At 41.2% G+C, this 25,738-nt stretch overlaps 1 protein-coding gene across 1 annotated transcript in view; it reads left to right on the top strand.

Moving 5' to 3' along the window:
• Nucleotides 1–21,929, top strand: part of LOC126095539 (uncharacterized) — a 114,326-nt gene extending 92,397 nt beyond the window's left edge. Inside the window, exon 6 of the mRNA XM_049910320.1 lies at nt 21,897–21,929. Coding sequence (XP_049766277.1) covers nt 21,897–21,929 — 33 coding nt within the window. The remainder of the gene's footprint in view (nt 1–21,896) is intronic.
• Nucleotides 21,930–25,738: the final 3,809 nt, after the last annotated feature.

Raw genomic sequence — 25,738 nt, forward strand, 5'->3', positions numbered from 1 at the left:
AGCGAAAGAAAGAAAGAAAGAAAGTGGAAAACATTTGCACTAAAATAAAACTTCCTTTGTAGTCAAGAGGGAGATAATGAGAGCAGTGTTGTATTTCTTCCAGGTTGGCAGTCTGCACTATCCATGTCCGCAAATTGAAGGAACAGCGGTTGCGCTCGCCATGGCGGACCTGAAAATGCCCTTTTGCACGCTAGCTGCGGGGCTGATATTTAGCACCGTTTGCTTTCTAGTAGAGATCTTTTGCAGGTCACTACATAGGGGTTCATCTCCTCCGAAAATCACAAATAGGCCATGTGGTACTAAGCATTTGCGCAGCGAAAGAAGAAGGAACATCGCTGCATATATTCAGCCTGTAGAATCTGCTCTGAAACATTTCAAAACTTAGATGAAGTATTTATGTATTAATCTCTTAATTGCAACCTTCTTGTGTGTCGAATTCAATCACATAATATCCTTTCATGGTGGTATTTGTTATTCTTAGCTCTAATAATGTAATATTTACTGTAGCACTTTTTACTTAATGGTAGCACTTTATACGGACTTAAAAATATGAGTGTATAAAAGAAACAGTAGTTACTTAGGAACACACTGAAATGAAAGCATCATGAAATTGTGCAAAAAGAAAGCATCGCAACACAAGTAAATGAAAAAAGTGATAAAACTGTCAGTTTATGATTATATCACAAAAAAATTTCCTTTACCATTTGTTGTCCGACTTTAAACTTGAAATTAAAACGTTGTGTAATGTCTTGGAACCCATCGAACCGATACCTTGCCTATATCACTGTCGATGACAGACAGAAAACGTCGAGATCCTCGATCCCTGGAGTGAATGAATTGGAATAGAGGAATTGCTTTTATAAATTACCTGTATACATAATTGAGCTTTATGGAACACACAGTGCGCTAGGTCTACTCGACTTGCCCATTTATTATATTAATCCAGTCTTTTTTTTATTAATCCAGTCTCGAAACGTTTTAGATTTGCGAAGTGTGCGCCAGGACCGCTATTTGACCTAATCAGATGAGACCGATACCTTATAAAGCTTTTGCGCAATACTCTTTCACCTGTCTGTTTCGGAGGAAAACTATGCTACCACACCAGCACTGAGCGTGTCTATAAATGAAAGTAAAGACTAACATCTCCCCATCTAAATTAGGCGAATGAAACATGGTCTTTTCTTTATTAAACATGCTCCTGTGGTAGAAACAGATTAACGTAAACGATCACAATTTCAATTAATCAGAATTTACATGGAAATAGTCACTGCTTCACAACTTACATCCTTACTTATCGTTCTCTTTTGTATCTGTGTTATCAGCAAAAATTTTAATAGTCCATCGGTCCACAGCAATGGTGATTTATAAAGCAGGAAACTAACTTCACTTTATGAAAGGTGTAAAGCAAGTGTTACAGGCAGTCAAAGCACGTAATAGCAATTACATATCAAACGCTTTGTGTCAAACTTTTACGCTATTTTAATGAAAACGTGTTTAAAATCGCCCACTATGATAACTGGAAGCGCACTAGTGCTCCGTAGGGACTAGACTGACTATCGCTGATCTAAAGAAATCTGTGGACACCCATCTGTTTCCGAAACACAAAACTCCACTGATTGATAATCAAAAAGCGAACTGTCCCTGATACTCTTTGTACACAATCCGCCATCAGTTTCGGTTAACACATATCTCGATCAACCGAATGTATGTGATGAGGTAGCTGCGCTGACAGAATTCATAAAATAATGCTGAATAATAGAAACCAATGAATTACTTTCAAGTCAGTGTTACACAGATTACTGATATCAGTGTTCGGGTGCTAGCTGAGTGCCCACGCTGCCATAATTTTTATCAGTGAGAATGTTCAGCAACTCTGAGACCCAAATTTCAGTGGCTCCGAAATATCCCCTGAAGGCATGAGAAAACGTTAATGAAGATCAATCCGTCGTATAGAAAGGAAATCTTTCTCTAGTCATACAACAGCGCAAGTAACTAATTTTAATCTCTCTTCTTATTGCGCTCATTCCCACTTTCAGATGTACGACGATGATGAGGGAAAAAAATAAAATAAGTTATTTTCTAGGGAAATAAAGAAAATACGCGAAAGATGCCACCGCACTTTCTGTACCCAATGCAATGAATGTGATTTTGGTTTTATTTTATCTATCATTTTGGAAGTATGGAATATTCATGATCCTATCGGTTCCCATCGATTACAGGAGGTTCCTAGCAAAATGAACTAACAGTTGTAGTAACGTTGTCACCAAAACCAATCATGTTGATCAGCCAGAACATTATGAACACGTACGTAATAGAAGGTATGTCCACCTTTGACAAATATAATACCACCAAGTATCGTGGCATGGAAGCAATGAGGCTTGGTAGGCCGCCGGAGGGATTTGGCGCCAAATATACACATACAAGTCACCTGTTATTGTTGTTGTGGTCTTCAGTCCTGAGACTGGTTTGATACAGCTCTCCACGCTGCTCTATCCTGTGCAAACTTCTTCATCTCCCAGTACCTACTCCAACCTACATCCTTCTGAATCTGCTTAGTGTATTCATCTATTGGTCTCCCTCTACGATTTTTACCCTCCACGCTGCCCTCCAATACTAAACTGGTGATCCCTTGATGCCTCAGAATATGCCCTACCAACCGATCCCTTCTTCTAGTCAAGTTGAGCCACAAATTTCTCTTCTCTCCAGTTCTGTTCAATACCTCCTCATTAGTTATGTGATCTACCCATCTAATCTTCAGCATTCTTCTGTAGCACCACATTTCGAAAGCTTCTATTCTCTTCTTGTCCAAACTATTTACCGTCCATGTTTCACTTCCATACATGGCTACACTCCATACAAATACTTTCAGAAACGACTTCCTGACACTTAAATCTATACTCGATGTTAACAAATTCCTCTTCTTCAGAAACGCTTTCGTTGCCATTGCCAGTCTACATTTTATATCCTCTCTACTTCGACCATCATCAGTTATTTTTCTCCCCAAATAGCAAACCTCCTTTACTACTTTAAGTGTCTCATTCCCTAATCTAATTCTCTCAGCATCAACTGACTTAATTCGACTACATTCCATTATCCTCGTTTTGCTTTTGTTGATGTTCATCTTATACCCCCCTTTCAAGACACTGTCCATTCCGTTCAGCTGCTATTCCAGGTCCTTTGCTGTCGCTGACAGAATTACCTCCCGTAAATTCCCGTGAGGCGTGCGATGAGCTCTGACACACCGTTCAATCACATCCCAGACCTGTACGATCGGTTTAGCTGTGGCGAGTTGGTAATGGGAGGGGGAGGGGGGCAGTACATCAACTGAAACTCGCCAGTGTGTTCCTCAAACCAATCCTTCACACTTCTGACCTTGTGACATGGCGCATTATCTTGCTGAAAAACGCCACTGCTGTCGGGAAACATGATCGCCATCTGCAACCACTGTACGATACTCCATGGCCGTCATGGTGCCTTGCAAGAGCTGCACTGGACACATGGATGCTTACGTGACGGTTCCTACACTATAATGGAACCGCCTACAACTCATTCCCGCCCCTCAGTGTAGGTGTGAAGGACTGTTCCATGAAATACGACAGATTCGCGCCTTTCCATCGGCATGATGAAGAAGATACCGGGATCCATCAGAGCATGCAACACCGTGTCACTGCACCAACGTTCAGTGCCGAAGGTCACAATCCCATTTCTGTCGTAGTTGCCGATGTCGTAATTATAGCATTGGCACATGCATGGGTCGTGAGCCACAGTTTTGCGTCTCTCCTGTTTTACCAGTCTGCCCATACTAAGACGTCCGACATTTGTAATAAGATGTGGCCGCCCAACCACACGATGTCTGGACATGGTTTCACCCTGTTTTTCGTCAAGTGTTGATGACACTCACCACAACTTGCCCTGAACACCCGACAAGTCGTGTAGATTTCGAAACGCTAGTGACGAGCCTCCGGGCCATCACAATCCGCCCTCGATCTCTCTAGAGATCGCGTGCCTTCCCCATTCTGCACAAGGACAGCACACTAACTGACGCTACATGCTTCGTGCATGTGCTTGACCAACAGTCATTCCTTGCCAGGTGATAATGTTATCGCCTGGACAGTTATACACTCCTGGAAATGGAAAAAAGAACACATTGACACCGGTGTGTCAGACCCACCATACTTGCTCCGGACACTGCGAGAGGGCTGTACAAGCAATGATCACACGCACGGCACAGCGGACACACGAGGAACCGTGGTGTTGGCCGTCGAATGGCGCTAGCTGCGCAGCATTTGTGCACCGCCGCCGTCAGTGTCAGCCAGTTTGCCGTGGCATACGGAGCTCCATCGCAGTCTTTGGTAGCATGCCGCGACAGCGTGGACGTGAACCGTACGTGCAGTTGACGGACTTTGAGCGAGGGCGTATAGTGGGAATGCGGGAGGCCGGGTGGACGTACCGCCGAATTGCTCAACACGTGGGGCGTGAGGTCTCCACAGTACATCGATGTTGTCGCCAGTGGTCGGCGGAAGGTGCACGTGCCCGTCGACCTGGGACCGGACCGCAGCGACGCACGGATGCACGCCAAGACCGTAGGATCCTACGCAGTGCCGTAGGGGACCGCACCGCCACTTCCCAGCAAATTAGGGACACTGTTGCTCCTGGGGTATCGGCGAGGACCATTCGCAACCGTCTCCATGAAGCTGGGCTACGGTCCCGCACACCGTTAGGCCGTCTTCCGCTCACGCCCCAACATCATACAGCCCGCCTCCAGTGGTGTCGCCACAGGCGTGAATGGAGGGACGAATGGAGACATGTCGTCTTCAGCGATGAGAGTCGCTTCTGCCTTGGTGCCAATGATGGTCGTATGCGTGTTTGGCGCCGTGCAGGTGAGCGCCACAATCAGGACTGCATACGACCGAGGCACACAGGGCCAACACCCGGCATCATGGTGTGGGGAGCGATCTCCTACACTGGCCGTACACCACTGGTGATCGTCGAGGGGACACTGAATAGTGCACGGTACATCCAAACCGTCATCGAACCCATCGTTCTACCATTCCTAGACCGGCAAGGGAACTTGCTGTTCCAACAGGACAATGCACGTCCGCATGTATCTCGTGCCACCCAACGTGCTCTAGAAGGTGTAAGTCAACTACCCTGGCCAGCAAGATCTCCGGATCTGTCCCCCATTGAGCATGTTTGGGACTGGATGAAGTGTCGTCTCACGCGGTCTGCACGTCCAGCACGAACGCTGGTCCAACTGAGGCGCCAGGTGGAAATGGCATGGCAAGCCGTTCCACAGGACTACATCCAGCATCTCTACGATCGTCTCCATGGGAGAATAGCAGCCTGCTTTGCTGCCAAAAGTGGATATACACTGTACTAGTGCCAGCATTGTGCATGCTCTGTTGCCTGTGTCTATGTGCCTGTGGTTCTGTCAGTGTGATCATGTGATGTATCTGACCCCAGGAATGTGTCAATAAAGTTTCCCCTTCCTGGGACAATGAATTCACGGTGTTCTTATTTCAATTTCCAGGAGTGTATATCGAAAGTAGATCGATGATCGAATGTTCTCGCTGATCACTGTACGAGTATATCGGCAATTTCACATTCCATTCAGGGTTTGCTTTTAACTCCGTTAGTTTCTCGTGTCGTGCTCATTTTGTGCAAAACGACACATTGTAGATGCCATTCAATAATCATAGAACAGTATAATTTCTAGCATCAAACGCAGTATATTGTAATTTAGCTGTATTTGTTACGTCAGACAGATTGGTTTTTCCATTTTCTATCCTGTTGTACAGGGTGGATTACGTGGATCTTACGCATCATTTCAGGAAATTCTCAACGTCTGAAAGGGCAACAAGGAACTTCCTAACCGGAATGTCTGAGATCAGATTTCCAATTCCGATACTACCATTTCAACCATGGAAATCACCCCTAATTATTGGTCGAAATTCCATGCGGTGTGGTTGAGGGGGGGGGGAGGGACGTGCGGAAGATAATGGACGGTGAAGGGGGGGGGCGGTTGTAACGATGTTATAGTATTGTTAGGGAAGAACTGTCCCTGTAAAACGTACATGCGCGCTGAAGGTGTATATACACACCATCTGCGCGCGGGCTCGTATCTCTCTCTGTGTGTTTGTGAGTGTGTGTGTGTGTGTGTGTGTCTGTGTGTGTGGAAAGGTGAAACCACATAAGTTACCATAATTCTCTCTCTATTTTATGTACCTTCCAGGGACATACAGAGAACGTAGTGTTACATTTCTGAAGTTGCTGTTGATGACGTGAATTAGTTTCAAATAACCAAAGATGAATTATGTGTTAAATACTTGTTTATTAAACCATTTCCGGTGAAATATTTTCTCACGAAAAAATCGGTGAGGCAGTTTACGATCTACATTGACGCAGTATAAAATTAAACAATTCTGTTCGTAAGCGCATCGACTCTGTTAATATTCAGTTTGTACTGATATCACCGACGAATTCACCAGGAACCAAGAAAACATGCAACGCAACGTTTATAGCTTTTTTCGATGTGTAGAGCATCGTTATGGCACAAAAGACAACCAAATCAGTTTCTCAAGAAGTGGGCAGATATATTAGAAGCTTCGTCAGCTGTATAAGTATGGATAAATATGAATTTAGAACAATACGATCAGTCAGGGAGATTTGTAGGTGTAGCAATTTCTGGCTAGTATAAACTCCTCATCTATACCTACATACATAATCCGTAAACCATCTGCAACGCAAGACGGAGGATACCTTGTTCCACTACTGTACTATTCCCTTTTCTGTTCCACAAGCAAATGCATCCAGGGATAAACGACTATACTCTTGCGTAAGAGCCGTAATTTCTCTTATTTTTTCTACGTGGCCCTTACGTGAAATGTACATAGGCGACATTAAAGATTGTATCTCCCACTCATCTGCATTAGCTTCCATTTTTCTAGATTTACTGTTTTCTATTACTTAAGACGTCTCCGAGCCACTCTCCTTGCCTGGAACCTATTGGGTATCGTAGGACCTTTGGTAAGACTTTGGAATGGGGCACTGTATCGAAGGCTTTCCGGACATCTAGGGATATGGACACTGTCTGTTGCCCTATAACCAAATTCCGCATGATATCGCGCGAGATAAGGATAAGCTGGGTTCCGCACGAGATATCAAAGCTGATTTGCGGAGAGAAGCTTCTGTGCCTCCAGTTAATTAATTACATTCGAACTTACAATATGCTCATGATACATGCGCTCGACCGATTTTAAGGATATTGGCCTGTAATTTTGCGGCTCCGTTCTTTTACTCTTCTGCTTTGTTTTTTGTTTTGTTTTCCTTTAGGGCGCAAAAAACAGCTGGGGTCACACGTGTCCAATTTTACCCTTCTTATATACGGGAGCCACCAACGGCTTTTTTACATTCGCTTGGAACTTAGTGCTGAGCGAGAGATCCGTGACAAATTAACCTGCCTGAAAAGTGTATCTGTCACCGTGAGATTTTCCTTTTGATTCCAAAAATCAAATATGCGCTAAAAGAGTCTCCTTTCGTGACGTTGTATCAGAAGAGGGAATAGCTCAGTCCCACGAGAAACAACACGCAGTTACGCTATACGTAGTGAAAGGAAAGTAGCCCGACTACCATAAACTATATTGCGTCTTGCTTTGAAGGCGACCACAGCTAACAGACCACTCTGGTAAGTGCACAAAACAAGCAGCGTAAGAACCGTTTCGTTTGCATGTCATTTCAGAGATCGCTTTTCATTGACTGCGGCGTTCTCAGGTTCGAAGGCATCACTTCAGCTGACAAACACTATTATTAACACAACAAAGTACCTTTGCGTCAGAATTTTAAGTGGGTGTGTTTAGTTCATACTGGAATGCTTAATTCTGAAGTGCAACCTAGATCTTCTCTATCGCGGTACATTTATAACATGGAAAATAATATTTTTTCCAAGATACGGTGAACTGGCCGGAAACTATTCTAGAACGTAACACAGGGCATAAAATAATAACATATCTTATAAAAAGTCGCATATACTGCCAAAACACTAACCATACCTGGATATGTCAGTGTACCACCAAGATTAATTTAGTTCTTTTGGAGAAATGGGATGAAGACTTCTCTTAGTTCTTTTGGAGAAATGGGATGAAGACTTCTCTTTTGTAAGATGCCAACATGAGTCAATCCAAACGAACATTAACAGTACTCACTCACCGTTCCCTGTTTCCAGTGCCCATGACAGCGATTCTCCGTGGTAAGAATGTCTTAGTGAACGGGTTCATTCCGTTCATCGCTAACAACATCAAAATATTGCAATACAAAATCAAGATGCGACTTTAAATGGTGTATTTTTAGTGACAGTGTACACCCAATTTTTTGAAGTGGTCCAACAGTACGTCGCTATATAGTCATGAATTGCTTGTCTTCTATTCCCTGGAAAGCTATGACCAAGAATTCTGAAAGTAAGTAAAAAATGTAACTGGACATTCATGAGTTTAACATCAAAAGTTTCATTGTCCAACAATTTTCTGATTTGTGGTCCATTCAACTAACCTTCTTTCCACTTGATCTCACTGATCTTGGAAATGTAATAGGAGACGGAGAGATTATGACTTTAATTGGCAAAACTAATCATCTATGCTTAAGATTTTGGTATCCTGGAGCCCATTCCTTAACATTAAAATATTTTGGATGTCTCGGTTATCCCTAAAGGCAGAAACCCACATTATGCTGTGAAATAAGCCTATAAACATGCAAGTTATGCTATGGCATTTGAATCACAGCGCATAATTCAATCTTGATTTTTACATTTTATGGTCTCAGGTAGAAGGAACATTAATTAATAAATACACAAACACACACAAATATTAAACTTTCATTTTGAAAGTATGAAAACAAACCTTTATTTCCATACTTAAGAATTCCATACGCTGAAGTACTTGTGTCTTGAGATAATGGAAAAATGGAAACATTATAAGACCTTACGTTTTATCATGTTTCTATGGGTACATTTTGATTCTGCGACCAAAAATAGGTAAGAATGAATATATGTCACTTCACACGGAAAATGGTATACTGTCCAGTTTTGTTGGCAACTGTGTTTGAAGCGTATCCAGATACAAAGAACAGCAGAAGCCTATAATTGGACGCTCTTTAAGATCAAACAAATATATTTAAGTTCCTCTTTACGAAAATAAATTTACCTATCGCATATTAGTATTAATAGGTTATGGAAAGTCTTACACTTTTTTGTTTTGTTTCTTGTATCGTCTCTATCTGTAGTAGCAAATTGGTACAATTAACAACGCCTAACTATGCAGGTTCACAGTGCTTGAGTTGCAGAAAGTAACTTCGAAGCGTCCACGCATTGCACTATGAACTTGGTAATCTGTTAATGACAGATGTATCAATTTCCCATGACAAAAGCCTTCCGCGCCGCGTACGTTACTGCTCATGTACAGAGTCTCTGATTTACTGATGGACTAATTTCCCGCGTTAATTGGCTTTCAGTTCCGATTGGAAATTACAGGGAGCCGGAAAAGACAGAATGTATCGTATTAATGGGTAGCCTATTGTGCTGTTTTAAACAATCGCTTATCAACACCTAGAGGGAAGAAATTAAAGGCAGTAAGATTACTATCCATAATTGGCTCAACAGAATTGTATTTTCATTGAATTTCCATTGTATGCTTAATTCGTTAGTACACTTGTCATTCTGCTTGTCATTCTGTCTTAGCTATCTTGCCTCTCGTCCAGGAATTTGTATCGAAACACTACAGATATGAATAGTAGGGGAAGAATCAAATATTTTCTTAAATTAGGAATGTTTTTCCTTATTCACAAGGATGTAACGAAACAGCTGTGGCCTCGCTTAGATGTCTTAGGTACACTGCCGTTAAGGACACACAGTGTACTTGGCCGGATCACATATTTAATAATTAAATTAGTACAGGCTCTAGTGCAAATAGGGCGGAGCACTACCTCACACTCTCTCTGTATACTAACGTAGCCTTGAAACAAACAGCTCTTGGAAGGGAACGTGAACCGCACCCTACTCTCGATGCACAGAAGGAAATTTTTGGACTATATGAAGATTTACAAAGGGATGAATTTCTGGAGATATGTTTAGGTGGCCATACACAAAATGCGATTGAAAGTTTTAATTCCACTATACAGCGATTAGCTCCTAAGTATTTGCACTCCGGACTAAACGTCGTTCAACTGTCATCGTATTTCCTCAAATGAAGGAAATTCGTCTCTTCTGATGGTCATGAACGAGGCAGGAATTGTAATAGGCATGCAAAGCTTCAATTATCCCGAACAAATGCACGAGCTGGCAGAATCAACATAGTTCATTGGAATCGAAGGAAGATCGGAAAGCACTGCTGCAAGCGAAAAACGAAGCCTATGAGGAAGAAGGATTACTATATGGTGCTGCAAACGCAGATAAATCGGTAAGTACTTTACACTATTGTTAACATCCATGAATTTCTTGTTTCAGAGAATTTATTTTTCAAACGCGTTTACCTCGAAATTACTTTTTTCACATTTGTGGGCAGTGTAACACAAAAAGTATACTACCGATCTTTATGAAAATTGATATTACGATTCTTTATAAAATTATTATGTCAACCAAATTGTGAGATGACATCAGATTTTAAGGGTACTTATCTTTGCATAATTAGGGAAAATTTTTAATTTTCATTATTTTCATCTGCATTGAGATCCATATACTCAGAAAATAAGTTATTAATGTAAAATCAAAACCTTTTTGATTTGAGATGAAAATCGGAATGGCTACACTGCACGCAGTAGGAGAACAATACTCACAACCTTCAGCGGACATCACAGCGTAACTTTGTTATTTTTGGCAGAAATTATTCAAAAAAATTCACAAAGACTGTTCTAAATATAAATGAAATGATCTCAAAATTTGATTAAATTCTAAATAATTCTTCCCACCTCAAAAAAAATTCCAAGAAATCAGTGTCAAACAGCCTCCTAATGTCGTTTTCCCCCTTAAGAGTGACTATAGGAATTTGAAGATTATGAGGTGTTGATCGACCACTGCATCCATTTTTTTTAAAGTCTTTGCGGATTCATTGTGCTAGCTACACCGCAGGTAATACTTGGAATTGAAGAGTTATTCCATCCGCTGTTACCATGCGGTGTTTCACAACCACCCTCTGCAACGAAATTCCTAGCAGATCAAAACTTCCTGCCGGACCGAGACACGAACTCTGGGCTTTTGCAAAAAAAAAATGGTTCAAATGGCTCTGAGCACTTTGGGACTCAACATCTGAGGTTCAAATGGCTCTGAGCACTATGGGACTTAACATCTACGGTCATCAGTCCCCTAGAACTTAGAACTACTTAAACCTAACTAACCTAAGGACATCACACAACACCCAGTCATCACGAAGCAGAGAAAATCCCTGACCCCGCCGGGAATCGAACCCGGGAACCCGGGCGTGGGAAGCGAGAACGCTACCGCACGACCACGAGCTGCGGACCATCTGAGGTCATCAGTCCCCTAGAACTTAGAACTACTTAAACCTAACTAACCTAAGGACTTCACACACATCCATGCCCGAGACAGGATTCGAACCTGCGACCGTAGCGGTCACGCGGTTCCAAACTGAAGCGCCTAGAACCGCACGGCCACACCTGCCGGCGGAATTTTGCATTTCGCGAGTAAGTGTTCTCTAAACTGAGCTTCTCAAGAACGACTCACGACCCATCGTCATTGCTTTACTTCCTCCAGATCCTCTTCTTCTACCTCCCAGACACCACAGAAGTTCGCATGCGGAACGTGCAGAACAAGCACTCCTGGAAGAAAGGATATTGTGGAGACATCGCTTAGCCACAACCTGGAGGATGTTTACAGAATAAAATTTTCTCACTGCAGCGTTGTTGTGATGATATGAAACTTCCTGGCGGATTAATACTGTGTACCACACCGAGACTCGAACTCAGGAACTTTGCGTTTCATGGGGAAGACAAAGGTTGACTGACCACGAATCATGACCGTCCTTACAGCTTCACTTCCTCCAGTACCTCACCTTCTACCAACCAGCCATCACAGAAGTTCGCCTGCGAAACTTGCACGACTGGCAGTCCTGGAAGAAAGGACATTGCGGATTCGTGGCCTAGCTACAACCTGGGGGATGTTCTTAGGATGAAATTTTCACTTAGCAGCGGAGTGCGCACTGATACGAAATGTCCTGACAGGTTAAAACTGTTTGCTGTGAGGATGGGTCGAGAGCTGTGCTTGGGTAGCTTAGTCGGTACAGCACGTGCCCGCAAAAAGCAGACGTCGCGAGTTCGACTCTTGGCACGCCACACAGTTTCAGTCTACCGGGACATTTCATGTCAGTGTACACTCCACTGCAGAGAGAAAATTTCATTCTAGGAACCCTCCTCAGTGTTCGACGGTCTCTGTCCATGAGCACATCAAGTATGCCTGGCGATAGTTTATCTGTGGTTATTCCTTCTTGTTTCCACTTCACAATAACATAAGCAACAGCTGACTTCTGCAGCTTCAGAAAGATTGAAATGTCTCTGGTGGACTTGACACTAAGGTGATATCCAGTGACCAGTCCACGTTCAAAGCTATGGAGCGCTCTTTACCGAATCATTCGGTAGCTGCTGCTACACTGCTGACAACACAACTCGGTAGTCCCTCACTCCTTTTATACTAGCGGATCCGCTTCTTTTGACATCTAGTCGTCAGTTCAGTACAACATAGGTGTGTCAGGATATTTTTGATCAGATCTTCATATGGAAGATTCGGTTAAAGACATAGTAAGAAGTTTCAGGGACATTAATCAACAATTGATTAACATGTATTAAAATACGACCTGTGTACAAGTTGTAATTTGTCTCGTTGCATGAATCCCATTCTTTGGTAAAAGACTTGAAAAGTATTTATACCATGTTATACGAATCGAATAGTTAGCCTGTTGTCAGCTATTAAAAATAAGTGTCTTGATAATTTTAGTAATCATTTACGGAGCAAAAAAAGTAAAAAATAAACAAAAAATAAAAATGGACCAGATAGTTGTGAAACCTGGTAGTCAATAGATAAGATTGTGGACGGGGCCGTAATCAGTTACTATTGGTAGTCATTTACAGTTACACACTTTTATTTTTAAAAAAGTGATTACAGACTCAATAATAAATAAAAATATACCACACTTTATTAATGAAGGAATAAACAACTGTGTAAATAATGGTGTTTTCAGTGGGTTACAATTTAGCAAATCACAATAAAATACAGAGACAGAAAGTGTTTAAAAAACAAAACAAGCAATTGTGATCACGGCTTAAGGCCTTACACGCCAAGAATGGCAATAACTTAACAATGTTTAAGAACTCGCTGCAATTAAAACTTACTGGTATTGAAATATTAAAAGGTAAGTGGCCACAAGCACAGTAGAAAGTATCAAATGCCAGGAATGACAGTAAATAAGGTTTTAAGACTTACTGCTAAAATACACATATCGAATTATTTTTTTGAAGCAAATGACCATAATCAAGGCTGAAGGCCTTACACGCCATAAATAGCAATTATATAAAAAAATTAGAAACCTACTGTAAAACAGCAAATACAAGCAAAGTTTAATTAAAATAAACAAGCAACTGACCACCAAACGGGTGAAATAAGATGATGGTAACCTTGTAACGCAATCCTTACACTGTTTGATTAATTCCAGAAGGCGACCGGAACTATTACCTAGACTTACATAAACTTAAATGTAGGAATTACAAGGTATGGTAATGAATAATACAATAATAAAACACAAAGACCAGTCACAGACGGTGCTCCAGGAATTCACCTCTGAGAAGGTCCGGCAAAAAACGCTTTCGCGAGCGACGATATAGGCAGGCAAAAGTTGCATTCACTTCCCAAGATGGTAACTTAGACTAGTGGCAGTCTAAGGAATGACTAATGATAGATAATCTTTCTGAAGCTACCTGACGTCCAATAAACCAAATGAAAGAATGGGACAACAAGCCAAATCGGAACCGGCGGACTGCACTACGCCCCCAGAACGAGAAAGGAATTTCTACCACCAGAGTCGAAGAATCACTAACGGCTTACAATCAAGAAGGCTATCAAAACTACACGCCTTACCGGACAACAGCGGCAAGGCGAGGAAACGTACACTGCCGCTACATACACTAACCCCCATGGTAGGTAACTGGGGAGTTAGCGGCCACCAGGCAGGAAAGATACAGCTGGTTGAATTTAACAAATTGTATCAAGTTGAACGCAGTAAATAGTAATAATAAGTCGAGGAAAGCTAATCAGAGCCATTTTCCCCAAGCATTCCACTCGCCGCTTTTCGCCTTGGCGACACTACGAGCAGCAACATGAACCCAAGCCACTGGAGAATCGCGAGATGTCACAATGGTGGAGGTTTCTCTACTTGAATTCAAATGCACCCATCCTAAGGCTTGCTGGATCCGGTCTACGACTAAGTTGTGCACCCTCGTGACCTCAGCCCTTCCATCCGGCAGTCCACGCGTGGTGCCTGCGGTCCCAGTGTGTTCACGCACTGTGCGGACCTGACTTCTCCCAAGTCCCCAACCGAACTCGCCACTCCACGACCCGGCAAAACAACGACGTCGCCCCAAAGATAGGGCAACAGTTACTATATATCGATAACCGGCGCTGCTGCCACTAGCGGACAGGCAACGCTTGCGAAACGAGTGGCGCCAGTCAAGACGAGAAAAAGGCAAACAACCGCAACCATGCCAACTAAATGATACGATTTGGCCTCCAACAGAGGGCGGAAACCTACGAACAGCACCAACGCGAGCCGCAACACGGCTCAACGTATTAAATTTTCCTATTACTACGAAATAAAGAGTAAGAAAGCTTTAGAAATTTGAACTACTGCTTTACGTGAATGTGCTGTAAGCAAAAGAAGGGTTTACGAGTGGTATACCCCTTTCAAAAACTGTCGCGAAGACGTAGAAAATAACAAGCACCGTAGAAGCCGCAGCGGATCATCAACATACGAAATCGTCGAAAAAGTGAAAGAAATAATTATGGACTAACCCGAGACCACAATCAGACGAGCTGCTAATGCTGCTGGTACATCGGGTAGTAATGACATGAGATTTTTCTCACATGTTTTGAGTGTGAAATTTGCGACAGCGAAATTTGCTCGAGTATTACTGAATTTCGGACAAAGACACTGGGGAATGCAAGTTGCTTACGTGTCACTTGATGTAGTCGACATCTATGCAGAAATGCTGAAATGTATCACAGCAGAGACATAACGTCGAACTGAGGTTTAATCATCCAACTGGAGCCATTCAGTATCGCTAAGACCGAAAAAAGCGCTGTCAAATGTGAATGTTATGTTCACTGTGTTCTTCCATTTTAACGATGAGTTCTTGTCCCAAGGTCAAAATTTGAGCGATAAGGAAGACTGCTTACAAGATCAACGCCTTTTGAGTAATGTAATCCCAGCTAACTCCCTATTTTGGTGTCGAAACAATTCATGGATTTTACACTACGATAATAGCCCCGCTCACATTTAGTTGCTTGTTCGTGAAAGTTTTACCAGAAGCAATGCCGTAACGATCTTCAAATCTCCGTATCCGTCAGAAATGGCCACATGACTCACTCTTGTTCCAAAAAGTAAAGAAAACCTTAATGTGCTATCCTTTTACAGATCAGTTAAAAACGCTTTTTGAGAGGGTTAGAAGTGGTAAGAATGTTATCATGAATGCACAGTATCTAATGGGGAATGTCTTGTAGGACATAATCATGATGTGGACAAATAAATAAAATTATTACGAAGACACAAAAATTCCCGCTATTTTTGAACACACCTCATAAACATGCTAAATTGCCAGACTTTTATGTGACAATTACTTTACATGTAATCACGCAACAATAAATCGTGTGTTATTTTTTGCGCCTCAGAAGGCAAATTTCAATAAAACACATGCTGACTGGGTGTTTTGATTAGGTTTGGAGGTAAGTAATTTTAAAAGAATTAATATACATGGTTTCCTACGTAAAACTTGATCTACTCCTCTACAACCTCTAGAAGTGTGTAACACGAATTGTGTGGAACACCGTATATGTGACACTGTAATAATTGTCTTTATCACTCAAAATAACTATTTTCCCGAAACAAAGCAGAAAATAAATGTGAAGAAACTTATTGTTGTTTAGCCGTCACGGAGATATTTGTGAGCGTGATTGCCTTTCAGTAACTTTGATCGTTACATTGATAAGAACAGCAATACGTCATTTTAAATAGCGGTATGGGTATTTTGTTCGTTAACCCTCTTCCTGTAACGAACATATTCAGCCAAACGTTATATTATTAACAACATTACACTGAAATGCCTTTGATTCTCCCGTACTAGTACAACGTTTACCTCTGGGTTGACATAACGAGTCCGCTTGCTAAAGTCGGCAGAAAATTAGGAAACACAATAAAATTGTACAACGTCCACTCAGTAAACCGTCTTCGGTTACGGGTTTGTGTAAGTACAAGGTACACTAATGAAGAGAAGATAGAAATGCTACTCATCTATCGCAAACAGAATGTAAGTTCGCATTTTCCATGTGTTTCCCTTCGCTTACTTACAACTACAGCTCGTGAACGAGTTACGCTCCCACAGGTACCTGAGAGCTGCTACAAAAGGTCAATGTTATTTTCATTTAAAGCTTTCAATAACGCCATGTTTATGTGTATGGTACATTGTGATACGTTTTGATCAGGTCCTGGAAGAGGAAGAGGATTAAAAATCAAAAAATCTCCACCTGTTCACATGTTCGTAACAAACTATGTTACAAGAAAAGCAGTCATGTTAATTAATGGTCCACTGGTTGATATTGTTTTATTTTGCTTACAAATAGTTATTAGGGATGGTCAAAGTAAATGGGATGCGAAGAGTAGGAAATTCGGCATGGCTCCTTACACACAATGTAAATAAAATATTTTTTCCCATGACAATGAACAGCAGAAATTTACTGCAGGAAATGCATGACACAAATCTGAATAGTAAATTCGTATATATTCTGACAGGTTTCGGACATTTGACCATCAGCCAGAAATCCACCAACGTCAAATAGAAGAAGCAAAATGTAAACACGTACAGTGCCGGAAGCGCATTCAATAAACCAGTCTTAATTTGGTACTTATGGAAGAAAAACAATGAAGCCTTCAAATGTATCACGTCATGCAACTTGAGAATAGTACCCTTGTTACAGGGACATTGCTTAATAACAAAGCTTCACAGCGATATAAAATGGCCCATTCAGCTGCAAAGGGCAAACCGAACATTTTGTCTTTAAGTGCGCCCAAAACAGGTATGCATGTTACCAGACCAAAGAAAGTACGTGGCAAACCATTGCATTTACCACATCGACAGAAATGAATTCACAAAAACATAGGTCTAAATGGTGACATTTAAGATTACGAACCAGAATATATCTACTTTTTTCCTTTTCATTATGTGGGTAAGTAGTTACACAACAAAATCATGAGCCGTATATACACAAAGTAATTTCAAAGAATACAAGAAGCTTATGTCATATTTACTATATGAACAACAGACATTTTATAATCTTCAAAGAAAAAAGTCCTTTATGTGACACACTAAAATATACTACAGAGAGAAAATGTGACACAAAAATTAAAAAAGGCGTGAATACAGTGCAGGTATCATTACCTGGAGCCGGAGTGTAGGACTACAGTGAAACTCTAAAATTATTAAGTCAAGGAAGCACAGTTGTGAAAGAGTAAGCTATGTGTATAGCATAATGACAACATACGAAGTATATTTGTCGACTCACTGTGTATAAATCATTCTGCAATCAGAAACCAACACTGCCAAATATATTAAACACTGAAATATGTCATGGAAAGGTAAAACCTGAAACAAAAAACTAAAAATCTGTTAAGTGCAGTGCAAATGTCTCTCATTAACGGGATATAAATCAAGGTGCTTAAAAACATAGAGTAATTATAAACACATTACATAAACAATTAGTACGAAACTTATAAAATTTTCAGAGTAGATAGTGGAGAAGTACTGGGGATTAATGTTCAAGAATGCAGTATACACTTAAAATACCTTTATACAGTAATAAGGACATTCTCAGTATTTAATCTTATCTATAGCATCTTACTTTTCGTAAACCTTAAGATCCATCTTGTAGGAGTGTTCATGATTAAAAAAAACATTACTGTTGGGTTCTAAGATTCTAAGAAAAGTGCATGTAACAAGTTATATGTATATCACATTCATTTCATAAGGTCATGTTAAGGGAAATTCAGGAATACGGAACTACATATCACTGAGGAATAAAATAAACAGTAAGTGTAGGGAAGCTAAGACAAAGTGACTGAATGAGAAACGTGAAGAAATCGAAAAAGAAATGACTTCAGTGAAATTAAAACCAAGGGTGTTAACACAAAAAGTACAATAGGAATTCCATTGTAAAAGGCAGAGGAGAGAGCAGATAGTTGGAAAGAGTACGTTAAAAGCCTCTATGAGAGGGAAGATTTGTCTGGTGCGATGGAAGAAGGAACAGGAGTCGATTTAGTAAACATAGGGTATCGAGTATTAGAATCAGAATTTAAAAGAGCTTTGGGAGATTAAAGATCAACTACCACAGAAGAAACAGATAACATAGCATCATAATTTATAAAATCGTTGGGGAAAGTATCAACAAAACGGCTATTCCCATTGGTATGTAGGATGTATGAGTCTGACTATATATGATCTAACTTCCGCAGAAATATCATCCACACAATTCCGGTGATTGGAAGAGCTGACAAATGCGAGAATCATTGCACAATCAGCTTAACAGCTCATGAATCCAAGTTGCAGACAAGAATAATATATAAAAGAATGGAAAAGAAAATTGAGGATGTGTTAGATGTAGATAAGTACGGCGTTAGAAAGTTAATGGCACCAGAGAGGCGATTATGACGTTGTTGTTGGTAATGGAAGGAAGACTGAATAAAATTCAAAACGCATTCATAGGATTTTTGGAGCTGAATAAAGCAGCAATGGCGCATGGTGCAAGATTTTCGATTATAAAGAAAACAAGGGTAAGCTACAGGAGGGGCATGTAATGTACATTGTGTATAAGAGCCACGAGGAAACTATGAGAGTGGAAGACCAAGAAAGAAGTGCTCGGATTAGAAAGGGTGCTAGACAAGGATGTAATCACCCGCCTCTACTGTTCCATCTGTACACGGAAGAAGCAAAGATGTAATCTCTTGCCTATACTGCTCCACCTGTACACGGAAGAAGCAATGGTATAAATGAAAGAAAGGCTCAAGAGTGGAATTAAAATTCATGGTGAGAGGATACCAATGACTCTATTCGCTGGTGACATTGCTATCCTAAGTGAAAGCGAAGAAGGATCACATGATCTGCTGTATTCTATGAACAGCCTAATGAGTACAGAGTATGGATTGAAAGTAAATCGAAAAAACACGAAAGTAATGAGAAGTGGCAGAAATGAGAACAGCGAGAAACTTAATCAGGATTGATGGTCACGAAATAGATGACGTTAGGGAATTCTTCGCCCTAGGCAACAAAATAACCAATGATGGAAAGAGAGATCAAGAGAGAGAGCACTGGCAAATGGGAATTCCGGCCTACAGAAGTCTGCTAATATGCCTTATTTTGAGGAAGAAATACCTAAGAATGTACGTTCGGAGCATAGCATTGTATGGATGTGATGTGTGAACAGTGGGAAAAACCGAAAAGAAAATAATCTAACCATCTGAAATGTGGCTCTACAGACGACTGTTGAAAATTAGAACCGACTGTTCGAGTAAGTAATGTCGAGGTTTTGCGCAGAATCGGAGAAAAAGCAATACATCGAAGACACCGTCAAGAAGAAGGGAGAGGATGATAGGACTTCTGATAAGACGTCGGGGAATAGGTTCCACGATACTAGAGGGAGCTGTAAGGGTAAAAACTATAGAGGAAGATAGATATAGGGATACATTCAGCAAATAATTGAGGACGTAGCTTGCATTGCTACACTGAGATGAAGATGTCGGCACAAGAGAGGAATTCGTGGCAGGCCACATGGAACCATCAGCCAGAAGACTGATGACTAAAAAGTAAAGGTCATTTGAAAAAGGAACCAACACGCTGAAATGAAACATTAAAGGCATCATTAACAGCTAAGACCTGCCCCAAAGATAGTTAGAACCAATAAAAGGAATACCATCTTAGGTTAACAATTAGTGTAATGTACATAATGACAACGGAATTTCTCTCGTCTACTTTCAAAGTTAATGCTTGTTCCTCAGTGAGTTTAACATTTGTACTCTTAATTAGGGAATACTCATGTGTACGATACTTATGCTGGTTATTACCTTCTTTGTTTTACAAATGTTGCTATATTACTATATACGAAATTTTTCTGTGCCACATAACCTTTGATTTGATCTATTGCAAACTTTGTGGTGAAAACTAATTTTTCTACATTTTTGTGATTCACTTTGAGACGGACGCTGTACTTCAAAACAATGGAAAAAAAGGTCACGTTAGTCAGATTGATCACGTTGTCATAAAACTGAAACTGGAGAGTTGTTTTGCATTGTAAATTCTGGCCCCAGTTATTGAGAGATGCATTCACAGTGTTCACCCATGTTTTCGTTTGTATTTCATGTTTTCTCTCTAGGAGTCACTAAAATGTATCACATAACGCACTATGTTGTTTCTACAAATGTAGTTTGGCAGCTCGTTTTATAGTAGACGTGAGATACTTTGTTGGATACAGTGACATTATGTTGTCCATAAAAGGCCTATGATGTTCTTGCTTAACTGCTTAATTACATCATGTATAAAAAAAATTAGGTTTGTGTGGTTATATGTTTCCATTTTGGACCCTAGTTTTGTATAAAAATTTTCTGTGAATTTACTTCGACTTATTTCATAACTGCCATGGTTGTATCTTTGTCATGTAATTTCTTTTCTCTGGTAACTTACATAACTGGTTCTGTCGCACTTACAATCGTACGTTCAGTATGTTCTCTGCCGCTAACTGGGCAACATTACGTCGTTGTGAAACTTTGTTGTTTTGTTGAACACAATAATTCTGATTGTAATAGGGATGGGATTTTCATGTTGCTTGATGTATGAAATATGAACGCTTTATTGTTTACCTTTTGTAAGTAGAAAATTACGATTGCTTTATTGTATGTGCTTTCGAAGTTGTACATTTCACGGTGGAAGTGTTTCTGAATGATGGTCAAGAACCGAAATTGCTCGGAATAAATACGAATTTACAATACAACACTGTGTCGTGCAGAAAAGTAAATAGCTGTCTTTGTTGTAACACTTTTATTAAAGCGTATGTTATTACTGCTGTGGTTCGTAATGATAAGACAAAATTTCGATCTATCACTGTGAATACAATTAAAACTCAAGGAAAAAAGGAACTGCCAAAACCGGTAGCAGTCATCAGGGATATGGGGTAAAAATTTGATAGTTCTGCCGGAAGCGCAGACAGTGACAATGCCTTTTCTGGCCGCTGTGGGTGACACAGTGTCAGGGAATGCCCTAACGTGGCTTCGTTTCTTTTTAAAGCAGACTGCAGAGACGTCCGTGTCAGCGACCTCCGCGCGTGTGTTTGTGGCTGCCGGCAAATGTCACATCGCTGCCCGCATTAATAAGAGACGTCGCCAGGTGATGGGCGGACAGCACCGGCCGCAGAGACAACGCCCACCACTCTGAACGCTGCGGTGGCCGGTGCACCGCCTACCGACACTCGAGACAGCGGCGGCGTGTCACTGAGTGAGCTCCGGCTCGCCGCTCTCCAGACACCACAGAGCACCGTGACGTGTCGCGTGAAAAAAAAAAAGATAAAACTGAAAAGCTGATTTTTGGTGTTGTAGGGAGCGGGGGAGGACGAGGAGAAGGGTGGATAGAATGTGCTTTGGTCAACGGTTTTGGCCCAGTTCTTTGTGGCTTTGCCATTCTACTATGCCGATGATTCTCTTTAATCTCATGGTCATTATTCTTCATAGAATTCTTCATACCAACGTTGTGAAATACAAGAAAATGTGCACAAGACCAGCACTTTATTGTGGAACTTTCTAGTCGTTGACTAGTCCATTACCGTCTTCAGCTACAGCGATTAAGAATTAGACTATATGCTGAATGGAACTAACAGTCGATAGAGCACTGTCTACGGATTGAGAGAAAACCGCAGAACGGCGAAAACATTGGCGAGTATCAAAAATTAGATTAGTGATACCTTAACGTCACAATTGGGGACCACGAACTGGACGATGGGAAGGCGTTCTGCTACCATCGAAGCAAGAAATAGTTCAAATGGCTCTAAGCACTATAGGACTTGAGGTCATCAGTCCCCTAGAACTTAGAACTACTTAAACCTAACTAAACTAAGGACATCACACACATCCATGTCCGAGGCAGGATTCGAACCTGCGACTGCAGCAGCCGCTTGGTTCCGGACTGAAGCGCCTAGAACGGCTTAGCCACCGCGGCCAGCTTCGAAGCAGGAGCACACATTAGAGCATTGCATGTAAATGAATAATAAACGTTGGGGAAACAAGAAAAGAAGAGAGTCGAAATGAAACTTCCTGGCGGATTAAAACTGTGTGGCGGACCGAGACTCGAACGCGGGACCTTTGGGTTTCGCGGGAAAGTGCTCTACCATCTGAGCTACCCAAGCACGACTCACGCCCCGTCCTCACAGCTTTACTTCTGCCAACTGTGACGACGGGGCGTGAGTCGTGCATGGATAGCTCAGATGGTAGAGCACTTGCCCGCGAAAGACAAAGGTGCCGAGTTCGAGTCTCGGTCCGGAACACAGTTTTAATCAGCCAAGCACTTTCATATCAGCGCTCACTCCTCTGCAGAGTGAAAATCTCATTCTCGAGAGTTTAAATGTTTGACATGTAGTGATACAGAAGGATGTTGAAAATTAGGTGGACTAATAAAACAATAATAAAAAAGATTATCTACAGATTCGGTATTACACAGGTGCAAAAAAACACAGCGTGGTAGGAAAGGTGTTAAGACAGCAGGAAATAGCTTCAGTGAAACTAGACGAACCACTAGAGCGTAAAAACTGTAGACGAGGACAGAGATTCGAATGTTGACGTACATCCAACAAGGACACTGAGTGTAATACACCGAGATAGGAGGGGAAGAAATTGTGGCGGGCTATACCAACCAGTGAGAGAAACTGATCACCCCCCCCCCTCCAAAAAAAAGAAGATATAAACTATATCCAGGTGCTATCGAGATTGTTACTCACTTCGGCGCAGGATCTGTTATCTTCACCGCCAGGGTAACAAAGTGGTGAGATGAGCTCCCACAAGCAGGCGTTAGGTTTGGTACCAAACACTATCCGTCCAAAAACTTCCGAGACTGATTTTATTCCTTGCGTATAAGCGACGTCAGCGCAGTAACTACGGTGTTAGTTTGACCTAACAACCGTAGAGTATGTGCAAAGTTTGTCCGGCACACCTCGATACTGATCCTGTATGAACAGAACAACGACGCGTGAATCCCGCTACGACTTGACTAAAATGAAAAACGCGGACAGTCCGTACCTGAAAAAAGTCATCACAGGTGACGAGACTTTGCGTTATCAATACGACCTTAACAGTAAAAGACACTGTGCAAAGTGCACATGAAGGCTGGTCGACGTTATGACATAACCGACATTCAAGCCAATTGTAAGTAGGCTGTTTATGTTTTCTTATTGGCAACGTTACGTAGCGCTCTGTATGAAAATCACTGGCTGTGCTGTGTGCAGTCTGTGGCTAGTTTGCATTGTTGTCTGCCATTGTAGTGTTGGGCAGCTGGATGTTAACAGCGCATAGCGTTGGGCAGTTGGAGGTGAGCCGCCAGCAGTGGTGGATGTGGGAGAGAGATGGCGGAGTTTTGAAATTTATTATACTGGATATTATGAACTGCTATGTATATTATGGTTTTTCAAAACTATTAAGCTAAATACATTGTTTGTTCTCTATTAAAATCTTTCATTTGCTAACTATGCCTATCAGTAGTTAGTGCCTTCCGTAGTTTGAATCTTTTATTTAGCTGGCAGTAGTGGCGCTCGCTGTATTGCAGTAGTTCGAGTAACGAAGATTTTTGGTGAGGTAAGTGATTTGTGAAAGGTACAGGTTAATGTTAGTCAGGGCCATTCCTTTGTAGGGATTTCTGAAAGTCAGACTGCGTTGCGCTAAAAATATTGTGTGTCAGTTTAAGCACAGTCATGTATAATTGTTCTAAGGGGACGTTTGATACAATATGAAGCACGAGGTGAATCACATCTTAAATTTAGGCTTTTCTGAGAGTTTAAGATTGTAGTGCGAATGTTTTGGCTTTCCAACTTATTTGGGAGAGACGATGCAGAACACCAGAAGTATTAAAGCGACGCTCTTATCTTTTTTCTGTTATATATTAATCCAAACATTTTGGAAAGCGGAAGTATGTCGTGTATCTGACGTCCAGGTAATACCAATAATAATCCGCAGAGTAGGTTTGTTAGTACTCGATAATACAACATATTTGTATGAAAACATGTATTTTACTACTTCCATTATAAATTTGAAATTAACAGTTCTTATCTGGAGAGTTCCTTAGCGTCTGAGGTGTTTAAATTGTTGATTTTTTTTAAAATTCTGAATTGACGCGGCATATACACCGAGAGATTTTTATTCAAGAAATACGTCGCGAAAGACTTCGTAGCCATACGATTTTTTATTTCCTTCGCGTTACATGAAAGAAGTTAGTGACCATATTGTTAGGAAGGCCTGAGCGTAGTGCCGAAGCACTATAACCTCAACTAGTCTCACTCAGTATTTCATTGGTGGTCGGTATGTGTTCTTCATTTCACCCCTTCAATCTCCACTCCACAATACAACATTTACACACAACTGCTTTCTAACTCTCCCATAATATGCACCAAAATCTCTTGATATCTGTACAGTTAACGGCTATGTTCTCATTCATCTACATTTCTACAGTCACGAGAAGGGCCCAACTATCAAATCGAGAACATTCATAACCATCAGCCGTACACGGAGACTAGTTTCTTTCATTTACAAAAATCTTCGATGATGCAGATGAATCTCTTTTCATCTAAATTGTACCAGCAATAACTGGACCTCAAGTGTCACATATTTACTTTCGTCTTCTCCATGTGTCCTTCCAACCCACCTGCAGCCTCTACCAAAATTACATTCACTCCTCCCCTCAAATATCTCTATAGCTCCAGAAATCACACACCACCTATCGAGCGATGACCGAAACCTCACTGCCTTTTCAAAATGTATCCAACCGTGGACGGCTATCATGCTCTATCAAGTTTTAACGTACGTTCCGCACCCCGTAACACTGAAACTTAAACAGCCTCTCAGTTTCTCACTCAGAAAAGCAGTAAACGAAATGCTGAAAAGGGCAAGATGTTGAAATCCAAATTGACCTGTAGCTGTAGGGATGGAATTCTGGAGACTTATATGTAAACTGGTCAGTCACACTGTGGCGGGATAAGAAATACCAAGTCAGTAGCGTGTAACAACATATTTGCTCTTCATAAAAGGAAAACAAAATTAATTAGAGGAGGATTAGTGTCCCGGTATCTACTAGCAAACTTTTTAACTTTATTTTGAAAAACAGGTCGGATAATTAGATTGACGGAAAGGTGCGAGAAGACGAGGCAGCTTTCATGGTTGTACAATCTTGTTTGGATCATATA

This window comes from Schistocerca cancellata, chromosome 8 (assembly GCF_023864275.1).
Source record: "Schistocerca cancellata isolate TAMUIC-IGC-003103 chromosome 8, iqSchCanc2.1, whole genome shotgun sequence".
NCBI lineage: Eukaryota > Metazoa > Arthropoda > Insecta > Orthoptera > Acrididae > Schistocerca > Schistocerca cancellata.